General features: G+C 56.1%; 3 protein-coding genes across 6 annotated transcripts in view; 2 read left to right on the forward strand and 1 right to left on the reverse strand.

Annotated features, from left to right (window-relative positions):
* Positions 1-1,516, forward strand: part of DNM3 (dynamin 3) — a 186,905-nt gene extending 185,389 nt beyond the window's left edge. The window contains exon 20 of the mRNA XM_049809312.1: positions 1,358-1,516. Coding sequence (XP_049665269.1) covers positions 1,358-1,394 — 37 coding nt within the window. The 3' untranslated portion in view covers positions 1,395-1,516. The remainder of the gene's footprint in view (positions 1-1,357) is intronic.
* Positions 1,517-6,411: 4,895 nt separating this feature from the next.
* Positions 6,412-7,639, reverse strand: PIGC (phosphatidylinositol glycan anchor biosynthesis class C). The gene has a single exon (XM_049809337.1). It carries the CDS (start codon positions 7,541-7,543, stop codon positions 6,665-6,667), a length of 879 nt encoding a protein of 292 aa, XP_049665294.1. The 5' UTR covers positions 7,544-7,639; the 3' UTR covers positions 6,412-6,664.
* A 13,304-nt stretch (positions 7,640-20,943) lies between these two features.
* SUCO (SUN domain containing ossification factor) overlaps positions 20,944-21,375 on the forward strand; it is a 42,684-nt gene continuing 42,252 nt past the window's right edge. For all 4 annotated transcript variants that reach the window (XM_049809299.1, XM_049809300.1, XM_049809302.1 and 1 more), the window contains exon 1: positions 20,944-21,196. In XM_049809299.1, the coding sequence (XP_049665256.1) occupies positions 21,132-21,196 (65 nt within the window). In that variant the 5' untranslated portion in view covers positions 20,944-21,131. The remainder of the gene's footprint in view (positions 21,197-21,375) is intronic.

A 21,375-nucleotide genomic window follows, 5' to 3' on the forward strand; every position in this document is an offset into this window, starting at 1 on the left:
GATTTATCAGAGATGCGTGTTGCATTGAGATCACTGGAGGTGTCATTAAAAGGGGAGATGGGGCAGATACAACCCAAGGGAAACATTCAGCCTGCTGCCCCGCAAGGGGCTGGAGTGCTGCAGAGACGTTTTGCTGGGAAATGGATGAATGTTTTTAAAGCAGTACCTGGTATTCATTTCATTGCCAGGGAAAGCATGTTTTGCGGAGATTCAGAGCTGAGCAGAAGGCCAGACTGAGCCCTCCAGAGCAGGAGCTGGAGTAAAAATCTGCATGTGTATGTGTTATGTCTGGAAGGGATTTCCCCCTAAAGTGGTTGTATACGAACGTACAGATGGCTTGATTACTCAACTCCTCCTTCAGATCAGTATGAGCCAAGTAAGTGGAATAAGTGCTTGGAGATGGTCTGTATGGCACGAGAAGCACAACAGCTTCCTACAGGAGAGGACATTTCTCACTGAGAACAACAGTCACTATGTTGGTCCTTAGACAGGTTTTGGGAAAGGAGGGAGCAAAAGGTGGGATGAGCAAAGCAGCAATGTCCCCGTTGTATTCACTTGCTTGCCTTAATGTTTGGAGATAATTTTTTTTAATAGTCTTTAATGGCTATGCCTGAGGCAGTCTGTGCACCACCCGTCAGTGAACAGCAGTGTCACACGTGTCCCTTCTGGCTGGGGTACATTATGTACCCCTGTATAAGTTTGGTTTGCGGCATATTGGTCGGTGACACATCAGTGCTCTATGCTGCATAACAGGAGGAGCATCCGCTCTTCTCCAGCCACTGCATTGGGCCATCAGCTGCCAAGGTTCTCTCTTGCTAGGGTTGGCAGTAGATTCATTGCACTGCTGTCACCCAAGTTTTTAACCTTTCCCAGCAACGTCGCCTCCAGATACCCCAGTCCAGCCCATAGGCCATCTTGTTTGATCGTTCCCGATTTCATCAGAATCTTACATAAAAAAGGTCTACTCCAAGAACAGTGTTTGAAGCAGATAGTGGTGCAGATTTCAACTGGCTGGGGAAAAGCTCTTCCAGAGGATATTATTTGCTGCAAGAAAATTAGAAAGCCTGTGACCAGCGACCTCCACACTTGTGATGTGATTGTCCTAGTTCTCTGGTGCCAGCAAGTCAGATGGGAAGCAGTGGGGGTGAAAGCCGAGGCTGTGCTGTGATAGCCAGCTGATTCTAATCTTGCTCTTGCTCTTTTCCTTAATGTGCATGTTCTGTGCCTTTTTCTCTTAACCCATTTTATTAAGATAATTTTGTATATGAGTCATTTTATTGTATCTTGACCTTTTGTTTTAAATCTCTTCTCCCCCCCCTCCCCGTGAATTTTGGGTTATTTTTTGTCTTTTTCCTAGGCGACCTCCACCAGCTGTTCCAGGAAGATCATCGTAACACACGCATTTCTTTTTTGTTACATGCAATCCGTCTTTTTTTTTTTTTTTTGTCCAAAATTATCTTTAATTTGCACTAGCCTGTTTGTAAATAAAGATTTTATTTTCAGATGTCAGTGATAGCCTGGATATAAAGAAAATAAAAATTCTGACTACAAAACAAATGTGTGCTGGTTTTCTATTGAAGGGTCTACCTATTCTTTCTCACAGGGAGCCATTCACACCCCCATGGAAGAAATCGCCTGGGCTCTGTGGAGACTCCCACCCTCCGAACTGGTGGAGGGAGGGATGTTCTGCTGGCATTCCACCACTGCTTTTGAATTCATTAACCACCAGAATTGCTCCATATAAATGGCTTTGGCTTAGTGTTAGCAAGAAGAATAGCCAGCTTCTTTAACAACAAAAGAGGCCTAAAACATGTCTAACGCACCAGCAGCAGCACCTGGCTGATTGGAAAGTTGAAGGAGAAGATTGCAGCAGTCTCTAGACTGATTAATCTGCACAATTATAAATAAATCACAGCTGCTCTGACCATTTTTTTCAAGCTAAACCTCTGAATTCCTTGCGAGCCGACCTGAGCTCAAATAGCTGTAATTAGCTACCTCTGGGATTCGAAATGTGTCTGTCCCTATGGGAAAGATAAAATCTGGGATTTAACATTTAGAAGATGTGCTTGTTTTGGGCGCCAGAGAAGTATGTGAAGAGTAAGTCTAAAAAAAGGGAAAACTGATGGGTTTTATTGACTTTTTTCTCATATGAAAACAAAGAAGGGTCATCTCATAACCATGCAGATAAATCAGAAGGCACTGCACAGATATGAACTGTGTCAGAACAAACTGCACAGGTCAGGACTCCAGCCTGTTGTTTCAGGAGCACAAACAAGACGTCTCTTTGTAGTAGGAAGCTCACAGTGAGAGGGAGCTGTAGTGGTGGTGCTCAGGGGTTGGTGGCAGGAGAGCCAAGGAGGTCAGTATCGTGTGTGTAGAAGGGGCCTGATAACACAGACTGTGCTCGGTTTCAAGCCAGGTCTGACACAGCTTTGCTGAATTTGGACAATTCCTCTTGTTCCAGCTGATCTGGGTCCCTGCTGACCTCTCATATATCCAGGGAGCTGCTGAACCACCTGCATGTGCTGGTAAATGCCAGACACTGAGTTTGCTCAGTTATAAGGGGGTGCTCAGTTATAAGGGGGTGCAAGCCCAGAGAGCTGTAGGCTTACACAGATTTTTCTTCTCACTTAGTCTTTTAGTAGAGTACAGCAGAAGAAACAGCAATGGTATTAGCAAAAAGGGAAAAAAAAACCCAAACCAAGTACAGAAATTCTTAGGAGAAGGAGATAAATAATCATGCCTGCTAGACCTCTGAATTGCATGTGCTAAACTAGGAGTTGCTGAATCTGGAAAGAGTACAGTGATGGGCAAGGTGCTTCCCAGCACCCCGGGAAAAGGGAGAAATGGAGTCTCTTAACAGTCTCATGAACACAACAGTCTCAAGAGTAGGGATGAGGAGGGGAGCTCAGATTGGCCATATCTTTCATCTGTGGAACTCATTGCTGTCAGGTACTGAGGCAAAAAAACCTCAGCTGTGTTCAGGAACTGTGTATTTTCAGGACTACTACAGAAGCAACAGCATTTGTACCCAGCGAGCTCTTGAGGAGGTTCTGGCCATGCTTCATCTCTCAGGTAAGAGGGAATGGGAACAGGCTGACTTTCACAAGCTGCTTTTTTTCCAGGTTGTTCAAAAATCTGTTCCACGCTGGGGGAAGCTCTCACTACATTCCCTCTGGGATACAGCATGGTACCAACAGATGAACCAACAACAAATAAAAGGTGGCTGATATTTTAGTTGTATGGCCTTACCTACAGCACTGCAACCTGGAGCCGCTGCTGTCCTCTGAGCTGCCAGCTGACCTCCAGGCATTAGACTGTAAGGCATAAACTTCTTTCTTGGGGCATTTTATGGTGTTAAACCTTTCACAGAAATCTTTACCTTCTTCTGAAGTATTTGATAAAAAATATTGTTGGTAACAGGACTCTGAACTTCACGGTCTTCTGGTAGCTGTTCCTAAAATCTCTTAAGTAGAAAGACAAAGATACTGGTCTCCTGGGAAACCTTGGCACATTCTTTAGCATCAACTCACGGGGTGACTTTTTGTGAAGAATCTGTATAACCTTGTCTGTGCTATTTCCACCTTGCAATGGTATACATTCGGTGGCTAGGTGGAGAAAACTAAGGGTGCTGCACCAGCGGGTGGCATTATGCATCCTAGGCTGCTTTTCAATGGATGGGTTAGGACTAAAATCCTATTTTGGTTTCCTGATCATTCATGTTGTTGCTGTTGCCTCTCACATCACAAAGCTGAGAAAAGCTTAGTGATTACTGTGGGAATTGAAGAGATACAAAGATCTTACCTTCAAAGACTAAAGCTTCACTCTTTTCAGGCTTCCCAGATCCAGTCTCCCACGTGGGGAGGGATGTGGGCCCCTGACAGCACGGTGTGGGTGGCTGACACTTGCCTTTCCCTGCTGCAGAGGCCATAGATGGAGATTCCAGACGGCACGTGTCAGCAGCTCCCCCAGGAGTAAGGCTTATCCCCAGCCAGTTTACAATTACTCGCATTTGGCCAGCTTCAAATCAAAAGAAAATGTCGCATTGAAGTACTCAATCTCAGTGGACTTGGAAACTTAAGAGAAAGAAACTGCACTTCCTTGTAATGCAAAGTAACATTTAACTCTTTAGAGCTGGGTTATGATGACTTGGTTGCATACACACTGAGAAGGACCTATTTCTTTGGTCTCAGCGTGTGCTTCATCAGAGAAGCCACAGACTGGTATGCTCAGGTAGCAAATGCTCAAAGGGCATCCAACTGAACTGGGCACAGAGCTATGGCAAAGTTTTGCTCTGTAGAGGATGTTCTGACCTCAGGCATGAAGACATACTCATAATGGCCATTTATTCAACATTTTAAATAACTTCAGCAGCATTGCAGAGCATGCATCCTCAGAAAAAGGTCAGAGAAGTCCTAGGGAAACTCCACTTGGCCTTTGCGTCTCCTCCTCTCCTCCCCCCGTCTCTCTGTCTTGCATTTTTCCCTCCTTCAAAGTCCCTTTGTACATCCAGGCCATGGACCGGGCTTTACGTTTTCATCTCCCAGACTAGGGAGAGCAAGGTATCTCTGTGGGTAAGCTAAAGGGAGGGCTAAGCCTTTCCCCAGAGGATCTCTGGGCAAGGACTGAGGCTGAGGAGGAGGTGAAGAGAAGGAGCTGGGCGAAGCAGAGAGGCCTGGGGCTGTGGCAGGCAGGAAACCGCCTGCAGTGGGCTGGATGGGACACATCCTGCATCCTGCCTGGAGCAGGGCGGATGGGGCCTGCTGCGTCAGTCAAAGCCCGGGGATCTGCGTAGGTGATCCACTGGGTTCCAGCTGTGGCTGAGGCGATGGTGGCAGTCTGTGCCTGTCTCCACCTGGTGTGTCTGGGTAGTTGATGTCTGCACTTTTCCTAACCCAGAGCTGGTTTTGAGAGTCTGAATTTGTGAAGAGTATTTTGGGGGAAATATTTTTCCTTGGGAGAGTGGGTGCAGCAGAAACTCTGCTTTCTTGTAGCCTCTACCGTGACAGACATTAACATCAGGCGCCAGGCAGGCTAGATTTAATGTACTTTTGATGTACGCTCAAGCCTTGCCCTACCGATGGATTCTGTGACAGCAGCGTTACAATGGCATTAGTCCAGCACAAGTCAGGATGTCCCGGTCGCTGAGCAGCTTTCTGGAAAACCTCCCTGTGAAAAAAGTCTTCTTTCCAAAGAGCTAAAAAATGTCATCTTGACTGTGAGCATCTGGCTACTCTGTGCTCCCTGCGAGACTGGAGCACAGGCTCTAAACTTCTGCAGGTTTTAATTAAAACCAAAATGAGATGTAGTCGTCACCATGACGACAACAGCAACATTTAACACTTGGCAAGAGCCGTAACAAAGCACTGGAGGTGTTGGGGACTCCGCCGGGGGTTGCTCATTTCCGAGAAAGCCCAAGGAGCGCGCAGCAAGTGCCCGCTCGCTGGGGTGAGATGCCGGCGCTCAAAGGCATGGGGCAAATCAAGCAGAAAGTTGCACTTCTGCAGTGTTGGGTTTCCAAAAGAGAAAAATTTCCTAAAAACCCAGGTAATGTCAAATGCATCCCCACGAGGTGCGGCTGGGGCAGGCATGTGCATCCATCCCTTCCCTCTTGTGGTGCTGGCTCCGGTGGGTTCTGCTCCCTGGGGCACCCAGAGCAGGGCCAGGCTGCCAAGGGACGGTCCCAGATGGGAGCAGGGAAAGGGAAAGCACCGCAACCAAGGAAGCCCTCCCGGCACCGGGGCTGGCTCATCCTGGCCTGGCCTGGCCTCCAGCTGGACTTCTTTGCCGGGAGCGCCCTCTGTTGCGGTGTGTGCGGTGCCGGACAGACAACCGCTGGACAGATGGTGCTGGACAGGACCTTGGTGGGCCCTGCCGTTGTCACAGCATCTCCCCAGCTGGTGGGTGCACCTACAGGGGACCGTGCTGAGCTCCGTCCCTCTGGCTTGGGGTCTGCCCCTGCGGTGAGGCCAGATCTGCCTCTGGGAGGGGGTCAGAGGAGGGGAGGAAGGCATCTTTTGCCTCTTCACCCCCACTCTCCTACGGATTTTGGATAGCGTGGTGTCTGGCAGTGTCGTGAGGCTATTCTGGCATCAGTGACCAGCGGGGTGCAGGTGAGCAGGGCTCTGCACCGCACCCATCCCAGGTGTCCTCGTGCTCGGTCCTGCAGCACCCACCATCCTGCACCTCCACCCCACCCACAGTGACCCCCACGCAGCCCCCTTCCCCTCCAGCCCTCCCGGGCAAGTGCTGTCAGTCCCCATCGCGCACATCGAGGTCCCTGGGGCTGAGAGCCTCCATGGGCATGTCGTGGGGCACATCTGAGGCAGATGTGTGTTTCTGTGTGGTGTTTCTGCTCGGGGGATGCATCCTACCCTGCCCCCTCCCAAACGCAGGTATGGGTCTGTGTGGCCAGAGCACGCACTGTCCCACTCGCCTGCGCCCCGAGCTGCTGCACGGGCCGGCCACTCTGCGGGGTGCAGCTCCTTTCTTTGCCAAAACCAAGCGGGTTGGGTCCGGAAACAGATGCTGAGGGTAACGCAAACGTGGTCCTCGTTGCTGTGTGAGAGGCTTTATTGGGCTGGTGCCCTCCCCGCAGCGCTGTCCCCCAGCAAGGAGCTTTGCACCGCTCACAGCAGAAGGTCCCTCTCCCCCTGGGCCAGGCCTACATGAGGAACCTGGAGAGGTCCTCCTTGATTTCCGCCTCGTCCCACGGCCCGTGGATGTTGTCCTTGAGCAGCTGAAGGCGGATGAGGCAGTAAGGGCAGAGGCAGGAGATGGCGAGCAGCAACGAGGCAAAGAGCACGGCGCCCACGCTGGAGACGGTGGCCAACCCCCCCAGCGCCGCCAGCGCGAAGAGCACCGTCACCCCCACGTAGCACCGGGGCGTCCGGGCTTTCAGCTTCTTCTGCAGCATGGGCCAGAGGGCGAAGATCTGCATGGCAAAGGTGACCATGACAAAGGCGTGGAGGGAGCGAGGCAGGCGGGAGGCCAGGCACACCGAGGCGAAGATGGCCATGTTGAGGGACAGCGTGCTGGAGACGATGGCGGCGTTGGCACCGTAGTCAAAGAAGATGAGGTGGCCGAGGAGCATGAGAGCCGACATGGCGTAGATGGTGTCCGTGCTGATGGACTCTGTCAGCGTCTTCAGTACCGGCGAGAAGCCGTAGGTGAAGGCGGCGAACACCAGCGTGCTCTTCAGGTCGGCCCACCGCGTCCTCCCGCTCTCTCGCCGCCCGGCCCCGCCGTCCACGGCGTCGAAGAGGACGTAGCCGAGCAGGGAGGTGACCAGGGCCGCCCCGAAAAGCCCCTGCGGGCTCAGCATCCCCGCGTCCATGTACCACCAGGTAACGACAAAGACGCAGACGCTGCACAGCTGCTGCACCACCGCTCCCGACTGGAAGACGACGGCCCGGTACCGGTACCGGCGAGCGTGCACGTTCTTCCGCAGCTCCTCCAGGAACCGCTGGTCCACGTAGTTATCGGGGAAAGGCTGCCGCTCGTACAGCACCTTCTGCCACCGCCGCCCGGGGACCGGCTCCATCTCCCCGGGCCGGGCGGAGGGCGGGGAGTGTGTGTGTGGGGGGGAGCTCCGCCGCCGTACACGCACCCGCGGCCCCGGCCCCGCCGCCTCGGCCGGGCCCCGGTGACGGCGCAAAGGACGCCGGGGCGCTCGGGGCTGCCACCTGCCGGCGGGAGCCGCCGGCGAACGGGGCCGCTCCCCCCGGAACAGGCGGCTGGGGCGCGGCGGGGGGTGTTGCGCCGCGGGAGGTGCTCGGGGCGGGGGGGCACCGTCAGGCCTGAGACACCACCACCCCCCTCCCTGGGGCTGCTCTCCCTTCTCCCTGCAAGCAGGCTGTTCCTTGCAGTCAGTTTTGGGTTGGGTTTTTTTCGGGGGGTGGGGGGTGACCCCAGCTCTATGTCAGGATCCTGAGTGCCACGGCCCTCATCAGGCGCGCAGGCTTCTGCATGGAGGTGCTGCTGGGGGTGCCTCGCTCTGCCTGTCCCCGTCCCAAAATGGCAGGGCTGGCAGCTGCAGGAGGTACCGCCGGGAAGGAGGGATGCTCCCTGCCGCGGCCCAGGCTGGTCCTGCCGCGGCCCCCACACCGGCTGTGCCCACGTGTGGTGGCAAAGGGCAGCTGGGGGACCCTCCTGCACCCCAGCGTGCCATCCTGAAGAGGCCGTCAAGAAGGGCACAGCTGGTCGGTGGGATTTGGTCTCTGCTTGGACATAACCCGTGTACATCCAGCTTCACGGCTCGGCAAGTGACCCCAGCTTGTGTCATGAGCCCCACTCCCTGTCCCGCCCCAGAGAAACACCTGCTTTTCTGGCCAAACCAGGCTCCAGCACCCACATCAGGGAATGTGGATGTGATTGCTGCGAGCACGGGTCACCTTCCCCCTGCAGCTCCTGGCTGCTTGCAGCTTGGTCCTGCCCTGCTCCCCGAACCTGCCGACACCCTCGAAGAGAAGCGGAGCAGGAGGAAAGGGAGAAGCTGCTGGCTGAGCAGGGGCCGAGAGGTGCGGCTCTGCAAGGACACCCATCTCCTGCACTACCCATCCCCTCGCCGAAGGGACCGAGCTAGCGTGCAGCAAGGGGAACAGGGAACAAAAAGGGACGAGGGAAGGTTTTGCGGAGGCAGGAGGCGTTTTCCTTAAGCGTGTGTTTGTTTGTGCTCAGGTCAGAGCCTTCCCAGCCCCAGAGAGGTGTTTGCTGCGGAGGAACTGCTTACTTTGGCCTCTCCCGAGAGGCCTCAGCCCAGGGTAGAGCAGCCCCGAACACTGCCCTGTTTGTGCTTCAGGAAGGGGCGTTCGTGGCCATCCTGTCACGGTGGGAGCAGGCGAAAGAGCTGATGGTTGTTCCCCACCCCCCCCCCGAGCCCTCACATGTTTCCCTTCACACAGGCCAGAGCCAGCCAGCGCCGACCGCGGGGGAGTCTCCAAGCAGGACCCCACCTCGTCCAGATACGTGCAGAGCAGCAGGTAACCCCCACACTGCTGGTGTGCCTTCGGGGGGGGCCTCGGGCTGAGCCAACCCACAGTGACATCTAAAAAGTGCCACCTCCCAGCTCCATATCATTGCACTTGCTCCGCCGGGTAGGATGGTAGGATTGGTTGCTCATCCCATGCAGGTACCCCATGCCAAGGGGTGAAGCCAGCAGCCGCCAAGCCAGGATGGAGCTGGACTCAGTTTTAGCTGTCCTACCTAAAAGCCCCCCCCTCCCACACTTTGCACGGAGCCATGCGTGTGCCTCCGTGTGCACAAGCCGGTGCCCACAGGGAAGGGGAGTGCTGCCAGCTCCCACGATTGCTGGCATTGCCTTAAAGCCCAAGGCCTGGGAACTCGAGATTTGGAACAAAATGTCACTCTCCCAAAGTCACAGAGTAAAGCTGGGGTGTACAAGAGAAAAGCTCGGAGGCAGTGCACCCCTCCTGCTCCCCTGAGAAGTGCCACGGCCACCATGGTGGAGGGATGCCACCTCCCATGGGCACGGGCAGGGCAACGCTGTGCTCTTGCTGCAGCCGGGTTATGGCAGGTTTGGTTTGACTTGTCCCTGGGCTCTTGTGCATGACTGTGATGCTCTGGGGACTGGAAGAGTGGGTTGGGGCATGATGCTGCCTCAGTGTCGTCAGGCCCATCTGGAAACCCCAGTGGAGGGGGGAGAGTAGAGGTGAGGGGTGCTTCTTGTGCCCCTTGAAATCTCCTCTGCTGTGGACCACCAAAGTCCCCCTCAGAGGCAGGGAGAGGTGGGAGACTGTTGCTGGTTGGTGACTCGCAGCATCCCCGAGCCGTGCTGGGCGATGCCAGCCATGGTGGTGGCAAAACAAAGCCCCTCTGGGAGATGCCAGCACAGCAGCTGTAGCCCCCCACGGGGTGCCCAGCCACCAGACAAGGGGATCACCCTGGCGCTGGCTCCGCACCCTTGGCAGCACTGACCCCAGTGGCGAGACCCACGGGGCCTGGCGCCCACTCGGTGCCTGGGAGACGCCAACGGGCTCCGGCTCGAAGCAGCTGCCGCTGCTGCGCTGGCACCACGTCCCCACAGGAGGGGACAGTGTTTGCTCTGCCACCGTGTGAACGTACTGCCCGCAGTCCAAAGGGCAGCTCAGCCCTGCCGGGGTGGCCCAGACTTTGCCTGCAGGGGAATGACTCACTGCCTGCACAACAGTCCTAGCCGGACCTGCCATGGGACCCGCCACGTCACCGTCCGAGGGGAACGTGTGCCGTGGAGTCACCCCTCAGCCCTCCTGGGGCTACGTGGCCAGTGGGGCTCTCTTGGTGGGGACAAGCAGTCGCTAAGGTCAAGGATGCAAAAGCTCTTTCTGAGCATCTTAATTCCCGCTCTGGATTCCATGCAAGAAGACCTCCCTCACCTCACGATTAGGTGTCCCCAAGTGCCACTGGCCTCTGGAGAGGCTGTAAGGTGGTGAGAGCTTTGAGACCCTCTGCTGAAATACAGCAATGAGGAGCTGGATGTCACAACGCTACAAACTCTGTGTATGTTGAGGACCTGTTGGCTTGGCTGTCCCCTGCCCTTTACAAAGGGATCCCACTGTGGCTTTGTTTAGTGTCTGCCGGGCTCCGAATGTTTGAATACACTGCTAAAGCTGTTTGGAAGGAAGGCTGGAAAAGGAGACAGGCTGGGACTGAAATAGGTGTGTCTGATCTAGACCTCCACTGGAGATTCTTGAATATCAAAGTATTGAGGGCACTGCCCCCCCCACCTCCGGCTTGGGGCTGCCTCCAGGTGTGTCTGCTTCTCCTCAGGGTTGGACCATCACTTGTGCTCCAGAGAAGCAGGCTTTGAAATAACTAAACAGCACACCCTGCTTAGGGTTTGAGCTTGCCTGAGGCTGCGTGCGTGAGGGTGGATCCTGCACCTCTCCATGTCCCTGGGCTGGGGCTTTTCCCCTGCATCCCACCCGCATCACCCCTTGGGGGATAGGGCTGTCCCAGCTGCAAGTCCGCAATGGTGCCAGCAGCTTTGCAGGCTGCCTTGCGGTGTGCGTTTCGTCCTTGCCATCCCCCTGCAGCGAGCGGTGCCTGCAAGGGTTGTGCTGCGTGTCCCGGGTTGCTGCGGCGGAGGTGGGTCCCTCCACGGGCCTGGGGCAGGGGCACGGACGGGGCTGCCTGCAAGCGCAGCTATGGACGCTTGGGCTTTTTTTCTCTGCCAAGCGATCCCCCAGCCTCCCCCTTTGACCCCGGAGCCGAAGCCGCCTCCCTCCACAGGAATGTTTTTCGGGGGGGGGGGGGGGGAGGTTGGCACAGCTCCAGCTGCTGAATTTTTCCATGCCCAGAGACCGTCTCCTGCCTTAAATGGCCCCATAACATCGGCTGCATCTGCTCGCCTGCAATCACCTATTTAAGGATTTTTTGGCTCCAGCCCCCAGCAACGAGTGGGATGACACCAGCTCAGCGCCTTGCAGCTGGGCTGAGCCCCGTGGGGGGACACTGGGGCATGCGGGGCTGGTTGCCCTGGGGTCCCCCACAGCGGTATGCCTGGGCATGGGGGAGTTTGGTGCTGCTCCAGCTCTCCCAAGCATCTCCCTTCCTGTATGCATGTTGGATTTCCTGGATCTAGCTCCGCATCCCGGTCCCAGGGGGACTTGGGCCACCGGCAGCATGTGAGCCAGCAGTGGCATCCCCTGCGCAGAGATGCCCTTGCCGTGGGCAGCCCATGCCACCGAGGGATGCTCCTGGGCCCCCTCAGGCACAGCTCCTGCCCACCCAGCTGAAGCTGCCCAGACCTCTGAGCCCTCCTGCCCTCTGCAGCATCTTCCACCACCCAGGAAACCTCCCTGCAAGCTCAGGTGATGGATGCTCTGTCCCATACGGGCTCAGCGGAGGCCCCACCGGCCCTGGCCATGTGCCGCAGTGCTGGTGGTGCAGCCAGGGCAGGGATTGTGCCACGATCCCCGTGGGTCTCCGTCCTGAGGCCGGACAGTGTGGGAGCACCAGGAGCTCCTGGTGGGGATGTCACCGTGTCAGAACTCTCTGTCCCAGGCAGGTCATTTCCAGAGCACAACCTGCCCTATGGAGAGGAGCCTGTCCCAGGGCACAAACCAGGACCTTGCTGGAAACTGCATGGAGGTATTCCCGGGTGAATGGCTCCTGACCAGGACAGAGAGGACCTAAATGGTGGTGAGTTGCTGTTTTCCCTTGTGGCAGCATCCTAGGGGCATGAGGGACAGGCTGGGCAAGACGTGGAGGCTTATAGGGGGGGGCACAAGGGTGGTGGGAAGGGAGGCAGAGCAGCCAGGGAAGGGGGAAACTAGTACCTTCCCAGGCAATGAGCTGAGATGAGGAGGTACCCAGGCTGCTGGAGAAACCCAGTGATGCTGCTCAGGGCTGGGGAGAGCAGTCCAGGAAATTGGGATCAGGTCTGAGGAGCCCAGGCTGGACCAGCATCTGCCAGGGTGAAGTTTGGGATTTGCTGACCCTGCTGCAGGGGGAGAAGGATGGGAAAGTTGCTGTGGAGCTGTGTTGAGGAGCTGGGGCAGGAGAGATGCAATGTGGAAAGGCACATGCTTGCAGGCACATGACCTCTGGAAGACACAGTCTCTGGGTCGGCTGCGAAACTGAGCTCCCACGGTCCTGGAATTCCCCAGCGGTCAGCACGGATCGGTGAACCCCTGTGGCAAAACACCCTCCCCACCACCCACGCTGGGCTCCAGGGAGAGGGACAAGCCAGCCCAGCTCCAGGGCAGTGGGTCAGTAGGGTCCCATTTTGTAGGGGAACTCCGTGAAGGTGAAGATGTCACCTAGTGAAGATGTTTTTGGTTTTTAATCTGCTTTAAAAAAAACCAACCCAAACTAGGAAACTGCAGGCAAAAATGAAGTCAACGATGTGCTTTGCCACCTGCAGGGTGCTCCAGGGTGGGATGAGTCCAAACTTCAGCTCTCCAGGTAAGCTCAGCTCAACCCTCAGCCATACGTGGCACGTCCCTAATGCAGAGACACAGGCAGGAGACCAGACCTTGGGGGTGAAAAATTAAAACCTGCCTTTGGGACCTGAGCGTGGGTTGTCATGGAAGGTGAAAAATGTCTGAGATTCAAGATTTGGGAGTGAGGAGGGTCTTATGGTTCACATGGGTGCCCCCGATACCTGGCAGAGCATGGCTGGGGCTCCAGAACAAAACTTTGCTGAGTGGTTTCTGACTCCGTTTGTCTTTGTTTAGCACCGAATTTGAAGCGTGGGGATGGGATGTGAAGTGCTGATCCAGCCCTGCCACAGTTAGTGAAAACGCATCAAGAGCTGCAGGTGTCAAAACACTGAAAAACCCAACTCCCCAGAGGGCAAAAGCAATGTACCATTGGGGAGAGCTGGTTACCAGGGTGGTGGCTGCTGGAGCCACATGCCGGCTCTCCAGTGCCAGCTCTCCATCATGCCAAGCCTCGTCCGGCAGGCACTTCCCTCCCCTTGCAGCTTTGGGATGCGGAGAGAGAGGCACGAAGAGACCCACTGTTTCATAACGAGGTTTTTACCATCTGCCCAGGGGCTATGTTTGTTCTGTAGCTGTGCAGGTGCAAAGCAAGCCAGAAATAGATGGAGAAGGGGACACTGGATGAAAAGGCGCATGCGAACAGGCCAGCTGGGGAAAAATGTGGCATGTACAGATCAAAAGAGGTTGTAAATCACTGCTTTGGCTTGGTGCGCTGCGAAAGGATTCTCCTCTGTGCTCACCCTCCCACTTGACTAGTAAAGAAGCATTTGTTCAAACACAGCATGGCCTCAGCCTGGAAACACAGCAGTTTCGGAGGAGATATTTGCTCCAGGAGCCCCTCCTGTCCTCTTCCCAAGAACATCTACCTAAAGCCTCCAAGCAGGAGCCCGTGCTCTTGGGAAGAGTGGTGCGATGTCAGGGGCCGACATGTGTTTTACATATGCAGTGCTTCTCCCTGCAATACGAGCTCATCCTACCCCAAAACACAGGGAGGAGGGTCCCCTGGTCCTGGTCCTGCAGGACGTGCATGTTCCCCTGCGAGCATGTGAGTCCCCGAGGAGTGACAGACACTCCCCGCTACAGGCCACCCCCTCACCCGCCTCCCTGTTTTCAAATATCTGCCACGGAGGGGATGGAGCCAGGTGGGAATTTAGTTTATTTTAGTACTCGGCAAAAGGGGAAGGGAAGCAGCTGAGCCCATGGCGTTCCTCATGTGTGCCCAGACAGCCCTTCTCGTCTCTCACCCCCACTGCTTGCATGTGGCGGTGGTGCTGCTGCTCCCGCGCAGGCTGTACCACCATGCCCGGCACGCTCCCGGCACGCTCCTGGCACTGCCGCCCCAGGGCCCCAGCTGCCCTCCTAGCCCCAGGCTGTGTATGGGGGGGCCTGGTTTTGTGTTGAGAAAGCCACGGATATGCCGTCCTGCCAGATCACGCACCTGCGATGTTGCCCACTTTGGTCTCAATTTGCATGGAGCCATGGAGGAAACCTGGCACCATGTTGCACTGGGTGTTTTCCTGGCCCCTCCGCTCACCCTTGGTGCTTATGGGCAGCTTCAGCCCATGCTGTCCTCCCAGAAATAAAGCCCCCAGAAAAACTTTACACTTCCATCACAAAGTTTTGCCATTTCTGTAGCAAGATTTGCTTTTCCTTTTCCCAGGGGAGCTCAGCCGGCAGCTGCCGGGAAGCACTGGGGGGACCAGCAGGCACCCACCACAGTGGTTCACCCCACTGGAAGCCCTGGTCCCAAACTACATCGTGTGACCAAGAGTTAATTTTGATTCTCTGTGTCTCAGTTGCCAGCAGCCTTTGGACTTTCCCCGCTCCATCAGCCCCTCCCAAATGGCAAGAGCAGCTCCTCAGCTGCTGACTGCATTGTCTTCTCCATCTGGCAGTGGGCAGTGGCTTCTGCACCGGTGGCACGGCATCGAGGCGAGATGCTGCTGAAGGTCACACCTTGAACGCCTGCCAGCCAGGCTAGGAGAAGGTTGGGCCCTTCTCCTTGAAGCCGTTTTCCATCCTTTCCCAGGCACCAGCTGTAGGAAATGATGTCTTCTGTTGTGCAGGGGCTCTGTGGTCCCAAAACGGGGCCAGGAGATGCTGCAGCTTCCTGCTGCACCCTGCCTGGGCATCCCCGCTGGAGCAGTAATTTTGTCTCCTATTTCTAGGCAAAGTTAAAATTGAAACGAAGCCACAGGAAATGAGCAAACCGAATACAAATGTTTTCAAAAGTGGAATTCCCATTTCAATTAATTTTCTTAATCTTATTTAAAGTTTTGATTTTCAGCTCTTGAGCCACTATAGAGGGGGCTCGGAGCCAGGCGGAGAAAATCTCTCTCTGGACCCAGCTGTGCCCCGAGAGCCGTGCGAGGGGTCTGAGCCTGCCGCAGGTGGTCCTGGCCACGGCTCCATCGCTGCTTTTGGGAGCCATGGGACTGTGCCACCATCTACCCATGCCAGATTTCAGGGCTCTTTCAAGCAGGATTTGGGGCTGGCTGGCTGAAGATCAGAGCAGTCGCTCTCCTACACCAGGTCACACAGACCTGCCAAGTGTCACTGCGTGCCATCATCCCTGCCTGCCAAGAGGCGATCTGCCTGCCGCTCCCCGGTGCCGTCGCACACCGCTGCGCCAGCCCACACCCACCCACGCTGGCCTACATTAAGTAAACCTAACAAGGCTTTGTGCAGAGCAAGCATTTTGGTGACCCGGCCTGTGAGTATCTGCAGTTTGATCGGTCGGTCGCTGTGACCGCAGTCACAGCCCAGCAGCCCCGGCATAGCATTGTCCGGGTTTTAACTGATGCAAAGGAGAGGCGCAGGAGAGGGAATCAGTGTCTGCGCCGGGGGATATCTGGGACCTGCGTTGGGGACCGCAGACACATGGCCCTCCCTGCAGGACAGCACGGCAGAGGCATGGCAGGAGCAGAATCACTGGTGCAAACTCCACCGACGGTCTCTGCTGCCTCAGCCCAGGGGTGAAACCTTGCAGAAACCCTCCCCAAAAAGCCCATATCTTGGAGACAGTTTATTGAGTGATGAAAGAGCAATTATCAGCTCAGCTGGAGGCAGTGTTGCTCCTGTTTGATTTTGCAAGGAAAATTATTCCACACCAACCCCCCCCCCCCCCCTTTTTTTTTCTGCACAGCTTGTTTCCCTTCAGTGTGAATCACAGAAGAAATAAAAGAAATTCAGGATTTTTAAAAAGTTTTACACTGGTTTGCTGGATTCTCTCCTGCAAGTGGTTAACGGTTCATCTAAAGTCAGAGGAAGCTCTCTGAAGCAATCTTGCAATTTACAGCTTTTCCTTGCTAAATAAGAAACGGTCAGGAAATTAAACAGGAAATTGTGTCTGGAAGGGACAAAAGTTGCATTGTCAGAACCTGCTTACAAAAGATTTACTTTATTTTAACCAGTAAAGAGCCAAGATCAATAGTCAGAAGAGGAAGGAGTTTGTGCGAATTAAATCACACATTTAAAAAAACCCACTTGGGAAAACAAGAAGCCTTTGTAAAGAGTAGATAGGGATGAATGGGAGAGAAGGCTTAGCATCTGCAGCAACCAAATGCTGGAAAGTGCTGCAAGACGAAGGCCCAGGGTGTAACCCAAGATCTTCTCCAGAAGTCAAATACTGCTCCACGGCCTCAGTCTCCGAATCTCTGGGAGATACTCTACAACACTCTGAGGGAGGTCCAATTGAGTGTTTGAGTGCAATGGGCAAGCATTGCCCCCTCGCTGTGCAGGGTTTGCAGGTAAAACAGCAGCACCTCTTCTTTTCTCCCACTCAGAAACTCCGCATCAATGTGCCCCTTGGGTGGTCACCTCCAGTTCTCCCTGCCCGGGGTGCCAAGCACCACGACCCAGCCTCACAGTCTTCTGTGCCTGCACATCAACACTGTGGGCATGGAGAGCTCTCCCCGCCCAGGGGATGCAGGTAGGTCCACCAGCGGGTGACGTGGTGGCTCGAATTCAGGCCCATGGCAGGGCTTGCCCTCCGTGGGAACTGCACCAGCTCACTTCATCCCGGGATTTGGCCAAGAGAAAGCCAAGACCCTGCTGCAAACATGCAGCACTTTTTGAGAACCCCATGCAAATATTTGCTCCCAGATAACCATACAGTACATTAGGCTTGGGGTTAATTATGGGTTCTAGTTGGGAGATTGGGTAATCTCTGATTCTTTTTTACCATTATACTGCTCATTTTATCAGCGGTTGAGAAACAAGCTTAGCAAGTGCTGGTATGCAGGTACGTCAGAGGTGATGAATCAAGACTTCTGTCTGGCTGATGGCACCAGGAACTTTAGGTGAATGCTTGTACCTGGTGGGGACTGACTCAAAGAGGCTTTTTCTCTGGAATCCTGCCTGGTCACTGTAATGGTTCCCCTGAAATGATCCGTCCTCTGTGACAGCTCTTCAGCTGTGTTTGGCCTAAACTGTATGTGATTAATCCCCAGCTGGTAACGGGACTGTAGCGCGCGGGAGCTGTGCCATCCAAGAGCAGCCACATGGGCTGAGCAAGTGTGGCTTCACTGCCTTTTCCCCTCCTCTTGGGAAAAAGCTCTTGGCCAGGAGGCTGGAGGAATTACTGTCCTGGGAGCACGACAGAGCCTGATGATGGAGATGGTCCCAGCTGTAAGCTGTGGCATGGCCCTGAGCAAAGCATCCCCTGCCAGTGCTGAGGCAAGTGCTCTGACTAGAAATACTGAGCAGTGGGTTAATAAATGTTTACCAGCTCTTCTAGCAGACAGCTAAGCAGTTGTTTAAATCTCCAATGCTTTGTGGGAGGATTTCTCTACTGCTCTGCTCCTGGCCACCCCCAACACGCTGAGTTTGTGGCTGAGGCTGTGTTGGTGGGATGGGGAAGTGCTCTCTGCCTGCTGGGTGAGGTGGACTCGGGTGCATCCATCAGTCAGAGGCAGGATGCCGGGTGGTGTGCAGGTGTACGCCTTGCCCGGCATCTCCCTGTGCCGACACACCGCTCTCACTTGAAGGGGAAGGTACTATAACTCCAGCAGCATCCATGAAGGAGTAGAGTCCTATGTGTCTCCCTGGGGGTCATGTCCTGGCAGGAGGCAGCTGCAGCCAAAGCTCACGTTGCCCTGCCTCTCTGTGGCACCCTCCAGCCCCAAAGGGGGAGATTTTGGGGCACTCCCTGACATGGTTAAAACAGCTGCAGGTAGGATGTACGCTGTCGCTCCCACGGCTTGGGGAATTTGGGGAATTTCCCACCACTGAGCATGCCCCTGGGCACAGACTCTTCCTGCACCTGTGCTGCTCTGGGCCTGGCCCTGCTGTGCATCCCTGGAGGCACAGCCAGGCCCCCCCCCACCGTATCCCTGCTCAAAACCCTCCCAAAGACAGTCAGACGCCCACACAGCCGTGGATCCACACTGCCACTGTGCCATGTCTTAGCTGCACAAGGCTGAAGAAACCCTCATGGCAAAGGTGCTGGCTCCCCCCCCCCCCCCCCCCCCCCCCCCCCAGTGCCACCAAGCAGCTGCTTAGTGTTTTTGAGGACGCGCCTCACTGCCGTAACCAGTTGGGGTGCTCCTGTGTCATCCCGGCTCCTGGGGTGACAGGACCTGATGAGGGAGTTGAGCGGCACTGGGGGAGCTGGGCTTACTGCTCACTCGCTGGGAGAGCTGCCCGCGGGCTCTGTGGCAGGCAATTGCACCAGGGACACAAAGCAAAGCTGCTCACAGTCAGAGCCGCCCTCCTGGCCACTTTCATCTTGGTATAATCTGTACTGTGGTTTAGCGAGACCATTTTCCTCTGCTAGAGGTTCACATTAAATCCCATGGTCTTCTTCCAAAACCTACCAGTGACTTGCACAGCCATTCGCTCCTGTTCAACTTACCGAGTCACAGCCTTGTTCAGCGGCTCCAAGCCAGGCTTCTGGTTAAGCTGCAAGGTATGGGGCAGCGGGTGCTGCTTTGCACCCTGGCTCGCTGCCCCCTGTGCTGTTATTCCCCCATTTTCCAAAGAGACACAGCAGGGATCTGTCTGGAATCCTCCTGTGACACCCCCCTCCTCAGGCACTGCAGGACAGCCTGTTTCTGTCACAGGGCAGACCGTGGTTTGCCGGCCAGGGGGATTTAAAGCCCAACCTGTGTGGACATGGGGCACAAAGCTGGAGCTTCTCCCTTTTCCCTTAACATGTTGGCATGCAGGCCTGTCTGCTGTCTGTGGCACGCGGAGCTCTCGGAAGGGCGGGGGATGCCAAGTGTTGATGAAAGCACAAAATTACAGGGTGAAAAATCAGGAAAAGAACAGACACAAAGACTCTCCAGAGTTTTCCATTGCTGGCTGGGAACATTTACTCGCAGCTGGCTGACTCCAGTCACGCCATCCTGCAGCTCGGCAGCACCAAGCCGAGCCCTGCAGGCACCCCCTCCTGTTTGGGAGTCCTCCTGGATGGCCATAAGGGCCAGTTTGTGGGGCTGGGGCTGGAACTCCTGTAGGAAAAACAGCAGCTGTGGCCTGGGAAGGCCCTGCTCCTGCATGGATTGCTGTGATTCACACCCTTCCCATACCTCCCCCCGGGCAAAGCTGTCCTTCCTTGTTCAGAGTCCTGACATGTGCACGTTTCCAACAGGGCGTGCTTGTGACTAATCCACCTGTGCCTTTCAGGGCTGTCGTAATGCCCTGCGGGCTGGGAGAGCAGCACACGTTAATGCTCGCCGTGGCTCTGATCACGTGGCGGCAGCAGGAACCCCAATCCTGAGCTGTTTTTTTGGCATAAGTAAGTTGTAAGGATGGTTTTCTTGGCTACCATAGCTTGGTGTAAAGCCCACCTTACAACAACATGCTTCAGATGGGCAGATTTAGGCCTGGCTATCTACAAAATCCTTACTGTTTTGGTAGCAACTGTTGTGTCTTTCTACCAGTCTACGCAAATGTGCCGGTATTAGCAAAGGCACCTCTCTCCTGTCCCACATTGGGAGTAGGCACCCATGGATGCCAAGATCATGCTTACAGCTGCCTGGCCTCTATTCCCCCACGCATCTCCCAAAAGGAGTCCACCAGCCCCAGCCATCAGAGCGAAGGAAGGTAGTGCCAGGGAGGGAAATGGGGAAGGTCTGTGCAGGCAGCTGTGGAGCTGGGGAGAGATGCTGGGCCAGCACGGCTTGGCCAGGCTGGCAGGTCCTGTGCACGGCTCCATAGAAAGCATTCCTTCTGTGGGCCTCATGATGCGCCCGGCCGGCTTCCATGCAAACCCTGGCTCAGCTCTTGCTCCTACAATGACTAAATATGCACAAAACCACCTTAAACGCTTCTCTGGCACCCCTTGTGCCTATAAACAAGAGACGGACTGCCATCGGGCTGCCAGCGGGTGAGGCCTGAGCCCAACTTCTCACGGGTCCCCTCAGGTCGCCTGCAAAATGGCGGATCCCTCCGCGCCCCCCCTCCCGCCCGGAACTACAGCTGCCAGCAGCCCCCGCGCTCCGCCCCGCCCGCTGGGAAAGGTTGTTGCCCCGCCCACTCAGCGACTTTTTTTTTTTTCCGCTGGGGGCCTCAGCCGACACCAATCAGTAGTCGGCTCTGTGGGGCAGCCCGCGGAGAAACCTGATTAAAAAAAATAAAAATTATAAAACTGTCATGTCGGAGCGCTGTTCCTTAAAATGTCCCTCGCACCGGAGGTAACGACGTTCCTCGCGCGTCCGGAGGCCTCGGGTTTTGCGGTCAGCAGTCATTTATTACTATGGCGATTTCCCTTTAACGGCTTATTTCGCGCGGACACCTCGGAGGGGTCCTCGGTGGGGCGGGGAAAGAGAAGGCCGCTCTCTTCATTCGCCGCCGCGCTGGAGGGGGAGAAGCCAATCTGCGCCGGCAACGGGAACATGGGAGGCGGGGCCATCCCCGAATGCGCAGGCCATTGGTGGCGGCGGAGCTCGGGGGCGTGGCGGAATGGCGGGGAGGGTGACGCGTATCCTTCCAGCTCAGCGCGTGAAGGGATAAGGGGCGGAGGGGGGTGGGGGGGGGGAGGGGCCGCTCTCGGCGGGCAGTAACGGCCGCGCTCGCGCCGCCGTGTGCCGCGTTGCGTCGTGAGCCGCGCTCGCGCCGCGCCGCGCGGGGGAGGGGCCGCTCCAACGGTCGTTCCTCCGCCGCCGCCCGCGCTTCTCCCGCCGTCCCTCTGCCGGGGAGGATGCGCCGCCTCTTCCCGGCCGCGGCAGGTAGACGGGGGAGACGATGAGGGAGCCGCCCCGCCGGCTCCTGGCGCTGGGCTCCTGCCTCTTCCTCTGCGCCGTGCTTTGGTGAGTGCCGGCCGCGCCGCGGGCCCTCGCCCTCACGGCCTCGGGGCGCCTACTCCGAGGTCTCCCGGGGACGGCGGTGGACCCCGACGGCGGGCCCGCCCTCAGCCCTGCCGCTGCCACCCTCCCCGGCAGCCCGGGGCCCCCGGGCCCCTCCTGCTGCCCCGGGTCCGGCGGGGAGA

The sequence above is a fragment of the Accipiter gentilis genome, chromosome 8 (genome assembly GCF_929443795.1).
Source record: "Accipiter gentilis chromosome 8, bAccGen1.1, whole genome shotgun sequence".
Lineage (NCBI taxonomy): Eukaryota > Metazoa > Chordata > Aves > Accipitriformes > Accipitridae > Astur > Astur gentilis.